The following is a 17,992-nucleotide window of genomic DNA, read 5'->3' on the forward strand; positions in this document are numbered from 1 at the left end:
ACATGTGGTATCCCCGTACTCAGGAGAAGCAGCTAAATGTATTTTGGGGTGCAATTCCACATAGGCCCATGGCCTGTGTGAGCAATATATCATTTAGTGACAACTTTGTGCAAAAAAAAAAAAAAAGTGTCACTTTCCCGCAACTTGTGTCAAAATATAAAATATTCCATGGACTCAATATGCCTCTCAGCAAATAGCTTGGGGTGTCTACTTTCCAAAATGGGGTCATTTGGGGGGGGGTTGTGCCACCTGGGCATTCCATGGCCTCCGAAACTGTGATAGGCAGTGAAGAGTGAAATCAAAAAGTTACACCCTTAGAAATCCTGAAGGCGGTGATTGGTTTTCGGGGTCCCATACGCGGCTAGGCTCCCAAAAAGTCCCACACATGTGGTATCCCCGTACTCAGGAGAAGTAGCTGAATATATTTTGGGGTGCAATTCCACATATGCCCATGGCCTGTGTGAGCAATATATCATTTAGTGACAACTTTTTGTAAATATTTTTTTTTTTTTTTTTTTTTGTCATTATTCAATCACTTGGGACAAAAAAAATAAATATTCAATGGGTTCAACATGCCTCTCAGCAATTTCCTTGGGGTGTCTACTTTCCAAAATGGGGTCATTTGGGGGGGTTTTGTACTGCCCTGCCATTTTAGCACCTCAAGAAATGACATAGGCAGTCATAAACTAAAAGCTGTGTAAATTCCAGAAAATGTACCCTAGTTTGTAGACGCTATAACTTTTGCGCAAACCAATAAATATACGCTTATTGACATTTTTTTTACCAAAGACATGTGGCCGAATACATTTTGGCCTAAATGTATGACTAAAATTGAGTTTATTGGATTTTTTTTATAACAAAAAGTAGAAAATATCATTTTTTTTCAAAATTTTCGGTCTTTTTCCGTTTATAGCGCAAAAAATAAAAACTGCAGAGGTGATCAAATACCATCAAAAGAAAGCTCTATTTGTGGGAAGAAAAGGACGCAAATTTCGTTTGGGTACAGCATTGCATGACCGCGCAATTAGCAGTTAAAGCGACGCAGTGCCAAATTGGAAAAAGACCTCTGGTCCTTAGGCAGCATAATGGTCCGGGGCTCAAGTGGTTAATGGAGTGGATCTGTCTGCTTCAAATGACAACAAGAGTGGTATATGCCTGGGCAATGTGCATTAGCAGAGAAGCTCATAGTTTTCTTTGGGTGAGCCAGTGACAGGGTGATTTATAGGCACGAGATTGTGGAAGACAAGGCCAGAGCATTGTCACCTCATAATACAGGGGTCCCCAAACCACGGTCCGCGGGCTGGATACGACCCACCAAGGTCATTTACCCGACTTAGCTCAGGACAGAGGGCAGGAGGAGGAGCTGCCCAAATTAACTTTTGAAATTAAATTCTGGTGATTGGTTGCTAGGACACAAGGCGGTCCTAAGCAATCAATCACCAGCTTGCTAATATGGAAAGTCACTTTGCTGGCTCCCGCTCCCGGCCTCTGTACAGAACTGTGCTGCCTTCTGCTCTCGGCTGTGAGGTAGGACACTGCTATGAGAGGGAAAGGGGGGGCAGAGGTCACTGCTATAGGGGAAAGGGGGGGGGCAGAGGACACGACTGTGTGTGTGTGGGGGGGGGTAGGAAAGGGGGCAGCAAAGGACACTGTTATGGGCAGGGCCACCCCATAGCACTGTCCTCTACCACCCTTCACATTACCCCCCACCTCCCAATCCCTGCGTTATAAACCTAACGTGCTCCTGATCCCTGCGTTCTCAGCCCAATGCACCCCTGATCCCTGCGTTCTCAGCCCAACGCACTCCTGATCCCTGCGTTCTGAGCCTAACGCACTCCTGATCCCTGTGTTCTGAGCCTAACGCACTCCTGACCCCTGCGTTCTGAGCCTAACGCACCCCTGATCCCTGCGTTCTCAGCCCAACGCACTCCTGATCCCTGTGTTCTGAGCTTAACGCACTCCTGATCCCTGTGTTCTGAGACAAACGCACTCCTGATCTCTGTGTTCTGAGCCTAACGCACTCCTGATCCCTGCGTTCTGAGCCTAACGCACTCCTGATCCCTGCGTTCTGAGCCTAACGCACTCCTGATCCCTGCGTTCTGAGCCTAACGCACTCCTGATTCCTGCGTTCTGAGCCTAACGCACTCCTGATCCCTGCGTTCTGAGCCTAACGCACTCCTGATCCCTGTGTTCTGAGCCTAACGCACTCCTGATCCCTGTGTTCTGAGCCTAGCGCACTCCTGATCCCTGTGTTCTGAGACTAACGTGCTCCTGATCCCTGCGTTCTGAGCCCAATGCACCCCTGATCCCTGCGTTCTTAGCCCAACGCACTCCTGATCCCTGCGTTCTGAGCCTAATGCACTCCTGATCCCTGTGTTCTGAGCCTAACGCACTTTTGATCCCTGCGTTCTGAGCCTAATGCACTCCTGATCCCTGTGTTCTGAGCCTAACGCACTCCTGATCCCAGTGTTCTGAGCCTAACGCACTCCTGATCCCTGTGTTCTGAGACTAACGCACTCCTGATCCCTGTGTTCTCAGCCTAACGCACTCCTGATCCCTACGTTCTCAGCCTAACGCACTCCTGATCCCTGCGTTCTCAGCCTAACACACTTCTGATCCCTGCGTTCTCAGCCTAACGCACTTCTGATCCCTGCGTTCTCAGCCTAACGCACTCCTGATCCCTGCGTTCTCAGCCTAACGCACTCCTGATCCCTGTGTTCTGAGCCTAACGCACTCCTGATCCCTATGTTCTGAGACTAACGTGCTCCTGATCCCTGCGTTCTGAGCCCAATGCACCCCTGATCCCTGTGTTCTCAGCCCAACGCACTCCTGATCCCTGCGTTCTGAGCCTAACGCACTCGTGATCCCTGTGTTCTGAGCCTAACGCACTCCTGATCCCTGTGTTCTGAGCCTAACGCACTCCTGATCCCTGTGTTCTGAGCCTAACGCACTCCTGATCCCTGCGTTCTGAGCCTAACGCACTCCTGATCCCTGCGTTCTGAGGCTGATGCACTCCTGAACCCTGCATTGTGAGCACAACGCACTCCTAAACCCTGTATTCTGCATAATACGATATGTGCAAATAAATCTGTAATAAATACAATAAAAATGTGATGGTGGCTGTGAAAATGTTTACCATTTTCCTTCTTTTGCACATGTTAAAGCCTTAAAGCGGGGGTCCACCTAAACCGCCAAAAAAAATAATATTAAAAGCCAGAAGCTACAAATACTGCAGCTGCTGACTTTTAATACATGGCCACTTACCTGTCCCAGGGTCCAGCGATGTCGGCAGGCGACGCCGAGAACCCGCTCGGTTCTCGGCAGCTGCCGCCGCCATCCTAACTGAGGGAATCAGGAAGTGAAGCGTTGCAGCTTCACCTCCCGGTTCCCTACTGCGCATGCGCGAGTCACGCTGCGCTATCTCCTGGGAGCTGTGTGTTTCCCAGGAGACAGCGCGGACTGACAGGAAGAGGCATAGACTCCCATGGGAGTCTATGCCGAAAGTGGGTGCAAATACCTGTCTTAGACAGGTATCTGCACCCCCCTCCCCCCTGAAAGGTGCCAAATGTGACACCGGAGGGGGGGAGGGTTCCGAAAAGCGGAAGTTCCATTTTTGTGTGGAACTCCACTTTAAGTTTACATAAAATTACAGAAACATCAGCACAAGGGACATCCATCCACCATTTATAGATGCTGTATGGAGGGGGAAGAGCTATCAGTCATCTACCTGTCCCCCTTTCAGAGATCCTGTGTCATTCATAAAAGCTGTATTACAACTTCTTTGAAAGGCGAATCTGGAAGGAAAGGGTGGTCATAGTCGAGCTCTCTTAACAAGGGCTCCTGACAGCCCTTTAGCTGTATTAACCCCTGCCACACTGGAAGAATACAGTTAATGATAACTGGTACTTTAGCAACCTAAATGTCATTCAGACAAGGTTTAGATCTACTTTAAAGCAATATTAAAACCTTCTTTTTAAAAAAAAAACAAAAAAAAACCAAACATGTTATACTCACCTGCTCTGCGTAATGGTTTTGCACAGAGCAGCCCCGATCCTCCTCTTCTTAGGTCCCTCGTCGGCGAACCTGGCCCCTCCCTCCTGCCCGGTGCCCCCACAGCAAGCAGGCGCGCACCCGAGCCACGGCTCTATGTGTCCGTTCATGCATGGAGCCATGACTCGGCCCCGCCCCTCCATTTCCTGATTGGCTCACTGGCTGTGATTGACAGCTGCTGCCAAAAGCTAATCAAGAGTGTGAGTTTCTGGAGAGGCAAGGCTCTCGTGGCAATCGCTGGATCGAGAGGGGGCTTGGGAGGGGGGCTGCTGCACACAGAAGGTTTTTTTCAAATTAATGCATAGAATGCATGAAGGTAAAAAACCTTGTGCCTTTACAACCACTTTAAGCTGCTGTCTCTAAACTGATAAATTAGGTTTTTGTGGACATTTCTTTTTCTGAGTGTATTTTAATGTACCTCTTTTTTTCAGGTTACCCTGGGGTTGGCGCAATGTCAGCATATTCTATGCCAGCAATGAATGGCATGATGCCTACAATGGGAATGATGCCCACCATGCCAGGTAAGTCTAAAAAGAGAAGTAATGTAGCCCTGTATGTAGGGACTATTTTAGGCAGGAGGTATGTTAAAACTAGAGAGCACTAGATAGATATAGTATACATAGAACGGTGACAGCAGAACAAAAGACCAAGTGGTCCATTGAGTCTGCCCCAATTTTCTATGTATATACAACAATTTTTTACTTTTTTATCTAAGTATAAATTTATCAACAGGGCAGGGGGTAGGAGGAGCTCTCCATTCTGATCTGCTGTTCCTCCCGCCCCCTGTCCTGCTGATAGGATGACATTGTCGACCGGGCGGGCAGAGGAGTCGGGAGAGGACACACACAGGCATGGCCACACAGCAGGAGGTGAGCAGCGACCACAGTCTGTGATAGCCCTGTGCAGACCGTGGTCGCTGCTCATCTCCTGCTGGTCAGCAACATCTCCTGCAGCCTGGTCAGCAATAGGCCACGGACCAGCACCGGCTGTGGCCCAGGGGTTGGGGACCCCTGCTTTAAAGGACACGTTCAGGTTTAGATAAAAAAAGAATCTGCGCTCCCATTTCCTATCCACCTAGTCTACACTAAGCTAAAAAACCCCACCAGATGCCCAATTACCTTGCTTCAATGACATTCTTTGGTGTTACACGCTCCAGTGAGAAGTCTTTTTGGAGCAGCCCATACTTTCATTAACTTCACATTGATTTGAATGGGCCATACCAATACCATTGGAGTATCCCATTCAAGTGTGTGGGAAGTTACAAGAAGACTTCTGAATGGAGGATGTAAACTACATAGAAGGCTTCCTCCTTTAGAAAGAGGTAAGTGGGCACTTGGTTGGGGTTGGGGGATGGTTTAGTTTACGATAGGTTTGGTAGGCAGGAAGTGAGGGCAAGCGACATTTTAGCTAAATTTTTCCTTTAAAGAAAACAATTTCTTTTTTTACATTTACGCTTTGTAATCTGGTAGTTTTCTTTCCTGTATTTTTATTATTTATATAAAATTTTTGTTTTACAAATAAACATTTAAAAGAGTATACACCTATGGCACTGGTGTCATAGCACTCTATGAGTTTAGCTGCACAAACCTTTTGTCTTCAGATTCTCTCTCTCTGATTGAAACTTTATATGACTGTCCGAGCAGAGCAGACAGGGAGGGGGAATTGTCTGTTCTATGGCCCACTTAGTTGTGTAAATTTTAACATGAGCTGTTGAACTATTTTATATGACAGAGTGGCTAAGGAGAGCTTGATAATCATGAATGGGTTCCAAAAATATAACCCGCCGGCTGAATAAAAATATAAAACATTTGCATTAAATATGTTAAAGGTTACCTGGTAAAAATATGTATATTTTTAATTGTATGTTTTAGTCCCAGCCAAAATAAATCTAAAATATGGGCCAAGCTGCATGGGCTTCCTTTTCCTATGGCCATCTTTAAGGCATGCTGCCCTGAGGCCATCCCCATGAGGATGAACTGCAAGCTCTGTTATAGTTTAAAGTGGTTGTTAAGCCACTCTAACCTGTATACATCATCAGCACTGCCTCCTTTTGTATTATCCCCCTCTTTGTGTGATTTATAAAAATAAATGCTGCAAATACCTCATTTCACTGCCGAGATTGCGATCACATGACTGGCCAGCTTTTTCCTTTTCTCCTCTGAGAGATGCGGGGCTGAGAGTACTCTGCTGATGTCAGTCTGGAGGGGAGGAGGAAAGAAGTAGAGAGCTGGCTTGTCATGTGATCGCAATCTCGGCTCTTAAATGAGGTATTTACAGCATTTATATTTACTGTATAAATCATTCACAGAGGGGGACACTGCAATAGGAGGCAGTGCTGATGGTGTATACAGGTCAGTGTTATGAGAGCAGCAGGAGGGGGGAAGGGCAGCTCACACACAGACAGAGAGGGGAGGGGGAGGAGGACACAGGAGCAGAGAGGAGAGCAGATAGCAGGCTGCGGATGACGGAGGCACATAAACTGACCACGGTGTCAGGGCTCAGCAACCATGATACACTGTGGTCAGTTTACAGAGGGGTGGGGAGAAATTGGCAGGATTAGCCAGGTTTTTTAGGTGTTACAGGGGGCCAAATGACACAGGACAAGCACTGTGTCATATAACATGCTTTAAAGGAGCAGGATCCTTTTTTTTTGGGGGGGTTAAGAAACGCTTTAAGCCTTGTACAATAGCCCCCCTATTTTGTTCTACCTACAACACATTTTTCTCAGTGAATTGGCTTCCCTGTGTAGACTACGTTACCTTTTATGTGGCTTCCTGCAGCAACAAGTAATGGTGTCATGAATCTGCTGCAGTTTGCACTGTTCCTTTGTTAGCAGTCCCATTCACCACAATCTTAAAGCTAGCTATACAATCTGGTTGTACAATTTCTGTGCAACCTACTTTTTTTTTAATCAAGAAAAATACGTTTTATTGGAAGACAAAAAAAGTTAAAAATTCCAACATCTACATCATAATCAATACAACAATCTATGTTAGTACAGTTAGTACATTACATGCAAATCTGCATCAGCCCAAATAGGATCTACAATATATGCGAGCCTTGAATGATGTACAAAAGTAATCACCAGTAAAATAAACTTTGCGTCTCATCAAATTATAATGTAAATAAACAAACAAGAGAGAGAAACAAAAATAAATAAATAAATGAATGTTCCTATAGGAAAAAGCTCTCACTAGATGTAGATCTCCCTGTAATGCTTTAGCCCTCCAATAATCTATTTAGCACCAGCTGATGCGGTGCGAGACCTGGAAGATCCAACCAGGGTTTATATATGCAAAAAGATATTGCGCTCAGTGTATATAAATTATTAACTCAAATGATAAGTGACAAACAGCAGCACTCACAAATATGTACACATCATAAATGAAAAATTCAAATAACGTGTTGCGCTGTCAAACATAACCTTATCTGCATAAAGTGTACAAAGTCCATCAAATAGAATAAAATGGAAGAAAGGAAGAAATGATAGTCCAGAATTCCAGCTACAATCCTTAAAGTGAACTTGAAAACGTGTCGATCCAATTTCAATCGGTGCACCCAGTGCTAACCACAGGATAGATAGGGCAAAGATATTTGCTTTCCAGATATTAAGACCTCCCAAGGTCTTTATGCGCATCAGTGAGCATTGACTGCTCACTATGAGTATACCGCCTCAGTGGTTCAGCCAATTTACATAGTTACATAGTAGGTGAGGTTGAAAAAAGACACAAGTCCAGCAAGTCTAACCCATGTGTGTGATTATATGTCCGTATTACATTGTATATCTCTGTATGTTGCGGTCGTTCAGGTGCTTACCTAATAGTTTTTTTTTAAACTATCAATGCCCCCCACTGAAACCACCGCCTGTGGAAGGGAATTCCACATCCTTGCCGCCCTTACAGTAAAGGACCCTCTACGTAGTTTAAGGTTAAACCTCTTTTCTTGCCACGTGTCTCTAATAGTTTTATCCCTATTGTGGAGTCACCAGTATGGTATTTGTAAATTTAAATCATATCCCCTCTCAAGCGTCTTTTCTCCAGAGAGAATAAGTTCAGTGCTTGCAACCTTTCCTCATAACTAACATCCTCCAGACCCTTTATTAGCTTTGTTGGCCTTCTTTGTACTCGCACCATTTCCAGTACATCCTTCCTGAGGACTGGTGCCCAGAACTGGACAGCATACTCCAGGTGCGGCCGGACCAGAGTCTTGTAGAGCGGGAGAATTATCGTTTTATCTCTGGAGTTAATCCCTTATTTAATGCATACCAATATTCTGTTTGCTTTGTTAGCAGCAGCTTGGCATTGCATGCCATTGCTGAGCCTATCATCTACTAGGACCCCCAGGTCCTTTTCCATCCTAGATTCCCCCAGAGGTTCTCCCCCCAGTGTACAGATTGCATTCATATTTTTGCCACCCAGATGCATTATTTTACATTTTTGTACATTAAACCTCAGTTGCCCACCCCATTAATTTGTTCAGATTGCAAGGTTTCCACATCCTGCAGAGAAGTTATTGCCCTGCTTAGCTTAGTGTCATCCGCAGATACAGAGATTGAACTGTTTACCCCATCCTCCAGGTCGTTTATGAACAAATTAAACAGGATTGGTCCCAGCACAGAACCCTGGGGGGCCCTACTTCCCACCCCTGACCATTCCGATTTGATCCATTTTGATTGGATTTGATTGGATTCCAACGATATATCCCCCAGAGCTATTATCCTTCAAGAGCACTTTTCCTAGGGGGTTATCTGATGTGGGGAGGAGCCGCGAGAGCCGACGGGGCACCCCAGAAGACGAGGTTTGGGGCCACTCTGTGCAAAACGAGCTGCACAGTGGAGGTAAGTATGATATGTTTGTTATTTAAAAAAAAAAAAAAACAAACCCTTAAAAATCACTTTAATCATAATCGCAATTATAATATTAAATACTCCAATACTCATGATTCCACAACCACTATAGCGGTAACGATCTAGTACCACATTGATCATCATAATTAAATATCAATTAATATGTATTACATATTGAATGGTAATTAAAATTAAAATATAGGATGATAGATTAATAAAACGAATATAAAATTTATAAAATTAATATAAGATGCAATCCCAACTAATTAACTGCTTCAGCCCCGGAAGATTTTACCCCCTTCCTGACCAGAGCACTTTTTGTGATTCGGCACTGCGTCGCTTTAACTGACAAATGTGCGGTCGTGCGACAGTGCACCCAAACAAAATTTACGTCCTTTTTTACCCACAAATAGAGCTTTCTTTTGGTGGTATTTGATCACCTCTGTGATTTTTATTTTTTGCGCTATAAACAAAAAAAGAGCGTCAATTTTGAAAAAAAATATTTTTTACTTTTTGCTATAATAAATATCCCCCAAAAATATATAACACAGTTTTTTTCCTCAGTTTAGGCCGATATGTATTCTTCTACATATTTTTGGTAAAAAAAATTGCAATAAGCGTATATTGATTGGTTTACACAAAAGTTATAGCGTCTACAAAATAGGGGATAGTTTTATGGCATTTTTATTATAATTTTTTTTTTTTTACTAGCAATGGCGGCGATCTGCGATTTGTATTGGGACTGCGACATTATGGAGGACACATCAGAAATTTTTGACACATTTTTTGGGACCATTGGCATTAATACAGCGATCAGTGCTATAAAAATGCATTGATTACTGTAAAAATGTCACTGGCAGGGAAGGGGTTAACACTAGGAGGCGATCAGGGGGTTAATTGTGTTCCCTAGTGTGTGTTCTAACTGAAGGGGGGAGGGGACTGTGTAGGGGAGATGACAGATCACTGTTCATACTCTGCATGAACAGACAATCTATCTCTTCTCCCCTCAGAGAACCGGAAACTGTGTGTTTACACACACAGATCTGGGTTCTCTGTGTGTCAGCAGCAATCGCGGGAGCCCAGTGGTGATCGTTCAACATAGCACCTCATGGCGAAAAACTCTCAGAGGATCTGAAAAAAAGAATTGTTGCTCTACATAAAGATGGCCTAGGCTATCAGAAGTTTGCCAAGACCCTGTAACTGAGCTGCAGCACGGTGACCAAGACCATACAGCAGTTTAACAGGACAAGTTCCACTCAGAACAGGCCTCGCCATGGTCGACCAAAGAAGTTGAGTGCACGTGCTCAGCGTCATATCCAGAGTTTGTCTTTGGGAAATGGACATAGGAGTGCTGCCAGCATTGCTGCAGAGTTTAAAGGGGTGGGGGGTCAGCCTATCAGTGCTCAGACCATACGCCGCACACTGCATCAAATTGGTCTGCATGGCTGTTGTCCCAGAAGGAAGCCTCTTCTAAAGATGATGCACAAGAAAGACCACAGACAGTTTGCTGAAGACAAGCAGACTAAGGACATGGATTACTAGAACCATGTCCTGTGGTCTGATGAGACCAAGATAAACTTATTTAGTTCAGATGGTGTCAAGCGTGTGTGGCAGCAACCAGGTGAGGAGTACAAAGAGAAGTGTGTCTTGCCTACAGACAAGCATAGTAGTGGGAGTGTCATGGTCTGGGGCTGCGTGAGTGCTGCCGGAACTGGGGAGCTAAAGAAGCTGAGGGTAAAGGTGATGGACTGGCCAAGCATGTCTCCAGACCTAAACCCTGTTGAGCATCTGTGGGACATCCTCAAACGGAAGGTGGAGGAGCGCAAGATCTCCAACATCCACCAGCTCTGTGATGTTGTCATGGAGGAGTGAGCCTAATTTGGACATTTTCACTTAGGGGTGTACTCACTTTTGTTGCCAGCGGTTTAGACATTAATGGCTGTGTGTTGCGTTATTTTGAGGGGACAGCAAATTTACACTGTTATACAAGCTGTACACTCACTACTTTACATTGTAGCAAAGTGTCATTTCTTCAGTGTTGTTACATGAAAAGATGTATTAAAATATTTACAAAAATGTGAAGGGTGTACTCACTTTTGTGAGATACTGTAAGTGCAGTGTGCAACCTACTTTAGATTTAACAAAACATGCATGTAATATATGTACACTTAACAAAACAGATTGTATAGTGTATGGTCAGCTTTAGGGTGTGTGAAAACCTTTCTACACCTACTCTTTTAGTACACAAGGAAATGCTTCTTGTTACAATGGAAAAATATATCTCCATACTACTAGTTAACACTAACCTAATTATGTCAAAAATTGATATGTAGTAAGAGCTGTGAAAATGTGGAATAGACTCTCTCAAGATACAGGGAATATCTGATTGCAACTCGGGGGATCAGGAAATAATTTTTTCTCCTGCTGGAGCAAATTGATACATGCTTTGCTGTTTTTTTTTTTTGCCTTCCTCTGGATCAACTGTGGGTATAGGATTGTATGATTTTTTTTTTAAGGATATTTTTTATTCCCTTTTATTGGTTGAACAAGAACAAGTTTTTCAATCAGACTAACTATGCAACTATGTTGTGCTTGATGTTTTTTTCATTTACATGCTAATCCCATTATGGTTAATTTTCTGGCTTGACAGAAAACAAGGTTAGTCTAGTGCTGAACAAAATTTGCAGTAAACTACTACAGCTTACTTTTAATTTGTAATGTAATTTGTCCTGTTATCCCCTTGCAGAACATTGCTGAAACCGTCCCAGAAACCTATGGGCAATTCCTTTCCTCTCACAAAGCAGTGCTGAAGCCTAATGTCGCGTACACACGAGCGGGCTTTCCGGCAGACTTGGTCCGACGGACTTTACGACGGACTTTCCTAAGGAACGGACTTGCCTACACACGATCACACAAAAGTCAGACGGATTCGTACGTGATGACGTACGACCGGACTAAAATAAGGAAGTTGATAGCCAGTAGCCAATAGCTGGCCTAGCGTCGGTTTTAGTCCGTCGGACTAGCATACAGACGAGCGGCTTTTTCAACCGGACTCGAGTCCTTTGAAAAGATTTGAAACATGTTTTATTTCTAGGTCGGTCGGACTTTTTGGGAAAAAAAGTCCGCTGGAGCCCACACATGATCGAATTGTCCGACGGAGTCCGGTCCGCCTGACCAAGTCTGCCAGAAAGTCCGCTCGTGTGTACGCGGCATTAGCAGCCGGTCCCCAAGGCAGGGCATTTTTACTTGGGGCGGGGGGGGGCAAGATTTTTATAGGATATTCAGTGGTTCTGGTGCTTTGTTGTTGTTAAGGGGAGTAAGAGGTGACATGACACATGCCACATGCTGTGGTATTTTTAGTGTATTCTGTTTAGTTCTTTGCTTAGTTTGTATTTTAGGCACTCAGACAGTACATGTACATTGTGATATATAAAAGCCGGGATCATCAGCCAGCTGTATTTGTAAAAGCCAACAGTCCTTTTGTTTTCAAAGTCCGGAAACAGAAAGCATCTGTGTGCTCAGCAAGGGAAACCCAACCTAAAGTAGCTTCCAAACAAAAAGAGTCCATAATTCTGGTGTGATGAAAATAAATTGCTCACCACCAGTACAGCAATCCCACACCAGAGTTTTAGGGTTCCCGCCTGTTTCAGGGAGCTGTAAGGCCACTGCAATTCAGCAAACACTACCTCAGTCGTAAGACTGACCACACTTCCCATAGCTGTAATCTGCCTCACACTCCACCTCACCAACATACTTTCTTCAAGCTGACATTCAAGCCTCCCTTGCAGGTGGGTAACTCCTTCATTACCAAAGTCCCTGTAATCAGGGTTTGCAGGTTCTTTGCAGCCCTAAGGTCTCTCAAACCTCCAAATTCTGGGTCTCTAATGAGGACTTGCCAACCCAGAGAGTACCGAAAATCTTCTCCTCTCCAACTGGACTACCCCAGAACCCTAAACCCTATATGCCTGAGAACCCTTGAGTACTAACATAGATTCTTGAGGCCTCCCCTAAAAAGGACCACAGGCCAAATAGTGTGGAAATATATCTCCCGTCCAGGACCCATCCCTGGCGTTGTGTACAACATATTAACTTTTTTTATTACAATCTTGTAAATATAATTAAAGGAACAGTGACATGCTGATAGGATAATTGGCTCCTGTCTAAATTCTAGTATATGTAGGTATGAATGTCAGTTACGACGGACCTTAGATTGTAAGCTGCTTGAGGGTAGGGACTGCTCAGAAGCACTGTCACCTATTTACAGTAAATAAACGATTAACCAGAGATAACTTTGTAGATATAAATAACTAGTATCAAAACTGTAGCACATTTGCATTTCTACCACAAATAACTATGTGCTCTCATTGCTTATAGGTATGATGCCCCAGCCTATGATGCCCCAGCCTATGATGTCCCAGCCTATGATGCCTCAAATGATGGCTCAGCCAATGCCAATGGCACAGCCAATGATGCCCGCTGTAGACCCTTCACAAGTGGCTGCCCAACAAGCATTTATTCAGCAGCAGGCCTTGCTTTTGGTACATATCTTGTTTTCTTGGGTCATGTCTTTGCACTTTTTCTGGCCTTGAAAAATTATTTCCATTTGTGGCCTAAGTTGTAGAATGCGTTGTATTTCTTTCAGTTACTGTTTTATTATTTCTATCCAGGCACAACAAATGACACTTCAAGCTACAATGTTGTCCCAGCAGCAGCAAGTTCGCCAGGATCCTCCACAAAGAAACAGAGACCGTTCCCCCCCTCCAGCTCCTAAACCTACTCCTAAGATACTTCCTAAACCATCCCCGGCTTCCCCCCAAGGGTCAAAGCCAACACCAACCCCACCTACAGCTCCTACATTACCTCCAGCTGCTCCACCTCCACCACCTGTGCCTGCTGCTGCACCTCCACCTCCTGCTGCACCTCCATCTTCATTACCCCCCACACCCCCTCTGCCTCAAACTTTAGAGAATAAGATTCCAGAAAGACCCAGGGAGGTAATTTATGGATATTATAAAATTAACTGACAGTGTTTTAAAGGGGGAAATGTTGAATATGATGTGTGAGTTGGATGAACTGGGCTTGAATCAGACCCATATTTAAAGTGAACATATCTAGCCTATAAACTAACATTTTTGGTAATGCACAAGCAAGTACCTGTGCTTACATTATAATCAGTTAATTTCTTCCTAGTTTTATGGGGCATTGACTTCTCTGCAATCCTGACCTTTCATGATGCTAGGTCGCACTGCCTGTTATTGAAATGTCAAATGCCAGAGCTTCTACTGACCATTGATGTTTTGCTACTTTACAACTGAGACAGGGGGCAGTGCATAGTGTAGGAGAGGCAGGGTTTAATCCCAACTTGGAGAGAAGTCAAGGTCCTTTATACAAGTCTGAACCCTGGATCCTGGGTCGTCACGCAGGGGCTGATCTTAAGGTATACCTGCACAATTTAAAACAGTTGTCCTTTAATTGATGCCCCCACCTACCGGACTGCAGTCCATCCGCTTAAATGTTTATTTAAACGCACTGGATTGCAGAGAAGTCAAGACCCTTTTCTTCCCATGTTAGGGATTCACTGTGACAACGCACATCCTTTCCACTCAAAACCTGCCAGGTCCCCTTCTTAATTTATGTGCATGCTGGTGCCTAATTATTCCTATGAGAGAGTCAGCTGGATTGTTTGAGCACGTATTTAACCAGGTGGGCTGCACTCAGGGTGGTGGGGGGCATTACTTATATTATGCACTTTTCTTTTTAGACAAACACAATTACTAGTAGACACCACAAGGTACCAGTATCTAACCAGTAATGTGTGTTTGGTGGAGATAGCATGTTCTTTTCAATTTAAAGCCATGTTAAGACAGGAATAAGTAAGTAAATAGTTATGGAACTTTCTTGGAAAAAAGCCCGAATCAAAAGCACCCAATGTGGTTCCTCTCTGTTCTCTGATCCCTCTGCTATCTGCATGAGTTATAGATAGAACACTAAACTGACACAACCTCTCAGGAGACACCCACATCCCCTCAGCACAAAGCAGGTGACCCATAGCTTCAGCTCTGTATGTTCTTCTTTGCACAGGGGGTGTGTATCTCTTCCCTTCACTCAGCTATCCAATTACAGACAGCTCTGTGCTCTAGCTCTGCAGTGTGTGTGTGAGGTCAGATCCCAGCCCCCTGCTTTGTGCTGCTGTGAAAAATCCTTTAATCTGTAAGTTTTAGAAAGCTTTACAGGAGAAATGTGACAGATAAACAGGTACAACTTATGTACAAGCATTTCTGTGTATCACCTGAGGCTAGACATTTTACTGGGTGTATGTAAGGTTATACAAACGCTTTAAATAGAGGCTGTAAAATGTTGATGCATTTTATGAAATATAGGCAGTATAGTGTAATAATGGCATATATCTCTAAGGTATACTGGGATGAAGTGGATGGCAATGAGTATTCATATCAAAGGAAAACATTCCAGCAGAAGAGAGACTTCTTCCAAAAGATAGGTAAGCAACATAAAACATATAAAGGTTTAGGATTCCAAACATTTTTTAGGAATTTATAACCTATTTATCTTACAGAGGCTCAAGGGATTCGAGTGAAATCTGTGAAACCACCTTCTAAAATTCTGCTACCAGCTCCTGCAGCAAAGCCAGTAAGTGACAGTGACAGTGACAGCGATGAGGAACCTCCAGAGCCACCGGAACCAGAGCCACAACCAAGTAAGTCACAACTAAGAAATCTACACAGTATTCATTCTGTTTTCTGAGTCCCCCTAGTAACAGTTTTATTACCCATTGATCCTGCCAGGAGATTTGTTATTTTTCCACTTCCTTTAACAAGGTTACAACACTGTTCATCCTGCAGTGAAATTACACAGCAGCATTGTCCCCTTGTAGGCAGAATCAATTTAAATGGACTTGCTTTTTAAAATGTATTTTAAGTAAGTGACAAAAAACTTGTGTATTTCCATGTTTGCAGCTGAATTTAGAAAAAACCCCGCTATATGTTTGTTATGTGTTAGTATACCTAAAAAACTGTTTAAAAAGATTTCTTATCTTGCTAGTTGTTTCTTTGGGGCAGGCCTTTGGGCAGATTGCAAGCTATTCTGAACCATTTCAAACTGAAAGTGGAGGGACAAAGTGGGGACAGACTGTTAGAAGTGCATTAACATACAATACAGAACTGAAGCCTTGAGATCTTTAATTATTGTTAGGACAGATGTGTTCAACTCTAGTTTACAACACATACTGAGATTTGCCAGTACAGTACAGATACATTTAGTTATGATAAGCAATAACTCATCAGCCCCCTCTTCAACACTACATTGCAGGGGAAAGCTTTTTTTATTTTTTTTATTTTTTTTTAGAAAAGAATAAGTAAAGGGTAAGCAGAAATTTTTGAATATTTTTTTAAAATTATGCTATATGGATGACAGCATGCAACAAATATAAAGTATTTGGCTACAAAACTGGAAATACTGGTTTTCCAGTGTGTGCCTGGGTCTGATTACAGTCATTGCCACCATAGGTCACGATTGGCAGGTGCTGCTGAAAATGACAGGCTGTATAATTCCTGCCATGGCTGCAAAGCAAAGCATTGCAGCCTCAACATGTGCACACCACTCTGCAGCTGAAAAGGTAGTAGTTGAGGGGCTCAAACACAAGGTTTTACTGCCACTCACCCTCACATGTGAACAAGCTCTAAATGTGAAGCCAGTCACAGTGTTTCCAATCACCACCACACCAGTCACTTTGTCAAGAAAGATGTATAATTTATGCCCCTAGAATGCCTGAATGTGCTCCTTGGATTTTGGGCCTCACTATGTGGCCAGGCTGTGAAAAAGTCTCATGTGTGGTATTGTCATACTCAGGAGGAGTAGCACAATGTATTTTGAGGGATAATTCTAAGTATGCATATACTGTGTGTTAGGGTGTTTCTCCTGTCCTGGCACTTCAGGGACTCAAGAAATAGTCAGCAAATTAGATGCATCATTTATGCTCTTTGAAAGCCCAAAAGGTGCTCCTTGGATTTTTAAAAAAATATCTCATTAAAGGAGAAGTCCAGCCTGAGCTTTTTAGGCTGGGCGTCTCCTAAGGGTCACAGAAGTGCAATCTGTTTTGTACTCCTGTGACCCGTTTTCAGCGGAGAGTGGTGTGAAGTCCGCTCTCAGCTGACATCACTGCAATCAGTCGAGGCATCGCGTCTTAGGAAGTCTGGATCCGCCAGCTGCCTTGACTGATGGCAGTCTCAGCATCTCAGTGAGATGCTGAGATGGCTGCTCCCCGCCCCTCCACAGCTTAGCGCTTCTATGAGCGTGGAGGAGCAGAGCAGGAGAAATGCTGATTGACACTCAGCAGCTCTCCGCTCGGGGAGGTGTGAGAACCGAGCTATCGGCGGTGTTTGGTGGCTCGGTTCTCAGTGTAGAGATGGCGGGGGGACAGCTGCAGCATCAGTTTGAAAAAACCAAACCCAAACCCAAACAAACATACTTCTCTTTTAATTGACAACTTTGTGTAAAAAAAATACATTTTCATTTCCTTTCCTGCATTTTACAAAAACCCGTGGCAAAATATTTCATTTTCAAAAGACTCACTATGCCTTTCAGAAAATGCCTTGGGGTGTTTGTTTTTTAAAGTGGGGTAATTTCATGGGTGTTTCTCCTGTCCTGGCACTTCAGGGACTAAAGAAATATGATAGGTTGTCCTTGCATGCCCAAAGTTCTCCTTCTCCCTATATGTGTCTACGCTATGAAAAAGTCTCAAATGTGGTATCTTCATACTCCTGGGGAGTGGCAAGATGTGTTTTGGGATGTAATTGTAAGGATGCCTTTGCTGTGTGCGATAAACAACTTATTAAAAAGACATATTTGTGGGAAAAAAAGAAAAATGTATTTAGTTTCCTAATTTTACAGAAAATTGTGAAAAAAAATTACAATTTCAAAATAAAAATTACTATGCCTCAGACTAAATACCTTACATTGTCTACTTTTCAAAAAAAGGGACCTTTTGTGGGAATTCCTACTGTCCTTGGCATTTTAGGGCCTCACAAATGAGATGCAGTCAGTACATAATGATTGATCTATCTTTAAATATGTACAGTG

The 17,992-nt window shown here is 43.6% G+C and overlaps 1 protein-coding gene across 1 annotated transcript in view; it reads left to right on the plus strand.

Moving 5' to 3' along the window:
• MYO15B (myosin XVB) overlaps positions 1-17,992 on the plus strand; it is a 233,436-nt gene that overhangs the window by 119,584 nt on the left and 95,860 nt on the right. The window contains exons 13-17 of the mRNA XM_073608123.1: positions 4,482-4,571; positions 13,271-13,434; positions 13,564-13,890; positions 15,311-15,395; positions 15,471-15,611. Coding sequence (XP_073464224.1) covers positions 4,482-4,571; positions 13,271-13,434; positions 13,564-13,890; positions 15,311-15,395; positions 15,471-15,611 — 807 coding nt within the window. The remainder of the gene's footprint in view (positions 1-4,481; positions 4,572-13,270; positions 13,435-13,563; positions 13,891-15,310; positions 15,396-15,470; positions 15,612-17,992) is intronic.

This window comes from Aquarana catesbeiana, linkage group LG12 (assembly GCF_042186555.1).
Source record: "Aquarana catesbeiana isolate 2022-GZ linkage group LG12, ASM4218655v1, whole genome shotgun sequence".
Classification (NCBI taxonomy): Eukaryota; Metazoa; Chordata; class Amphibia; order Anura; family Ranidae; genus Aquarana; species Aquarana catesbeiana.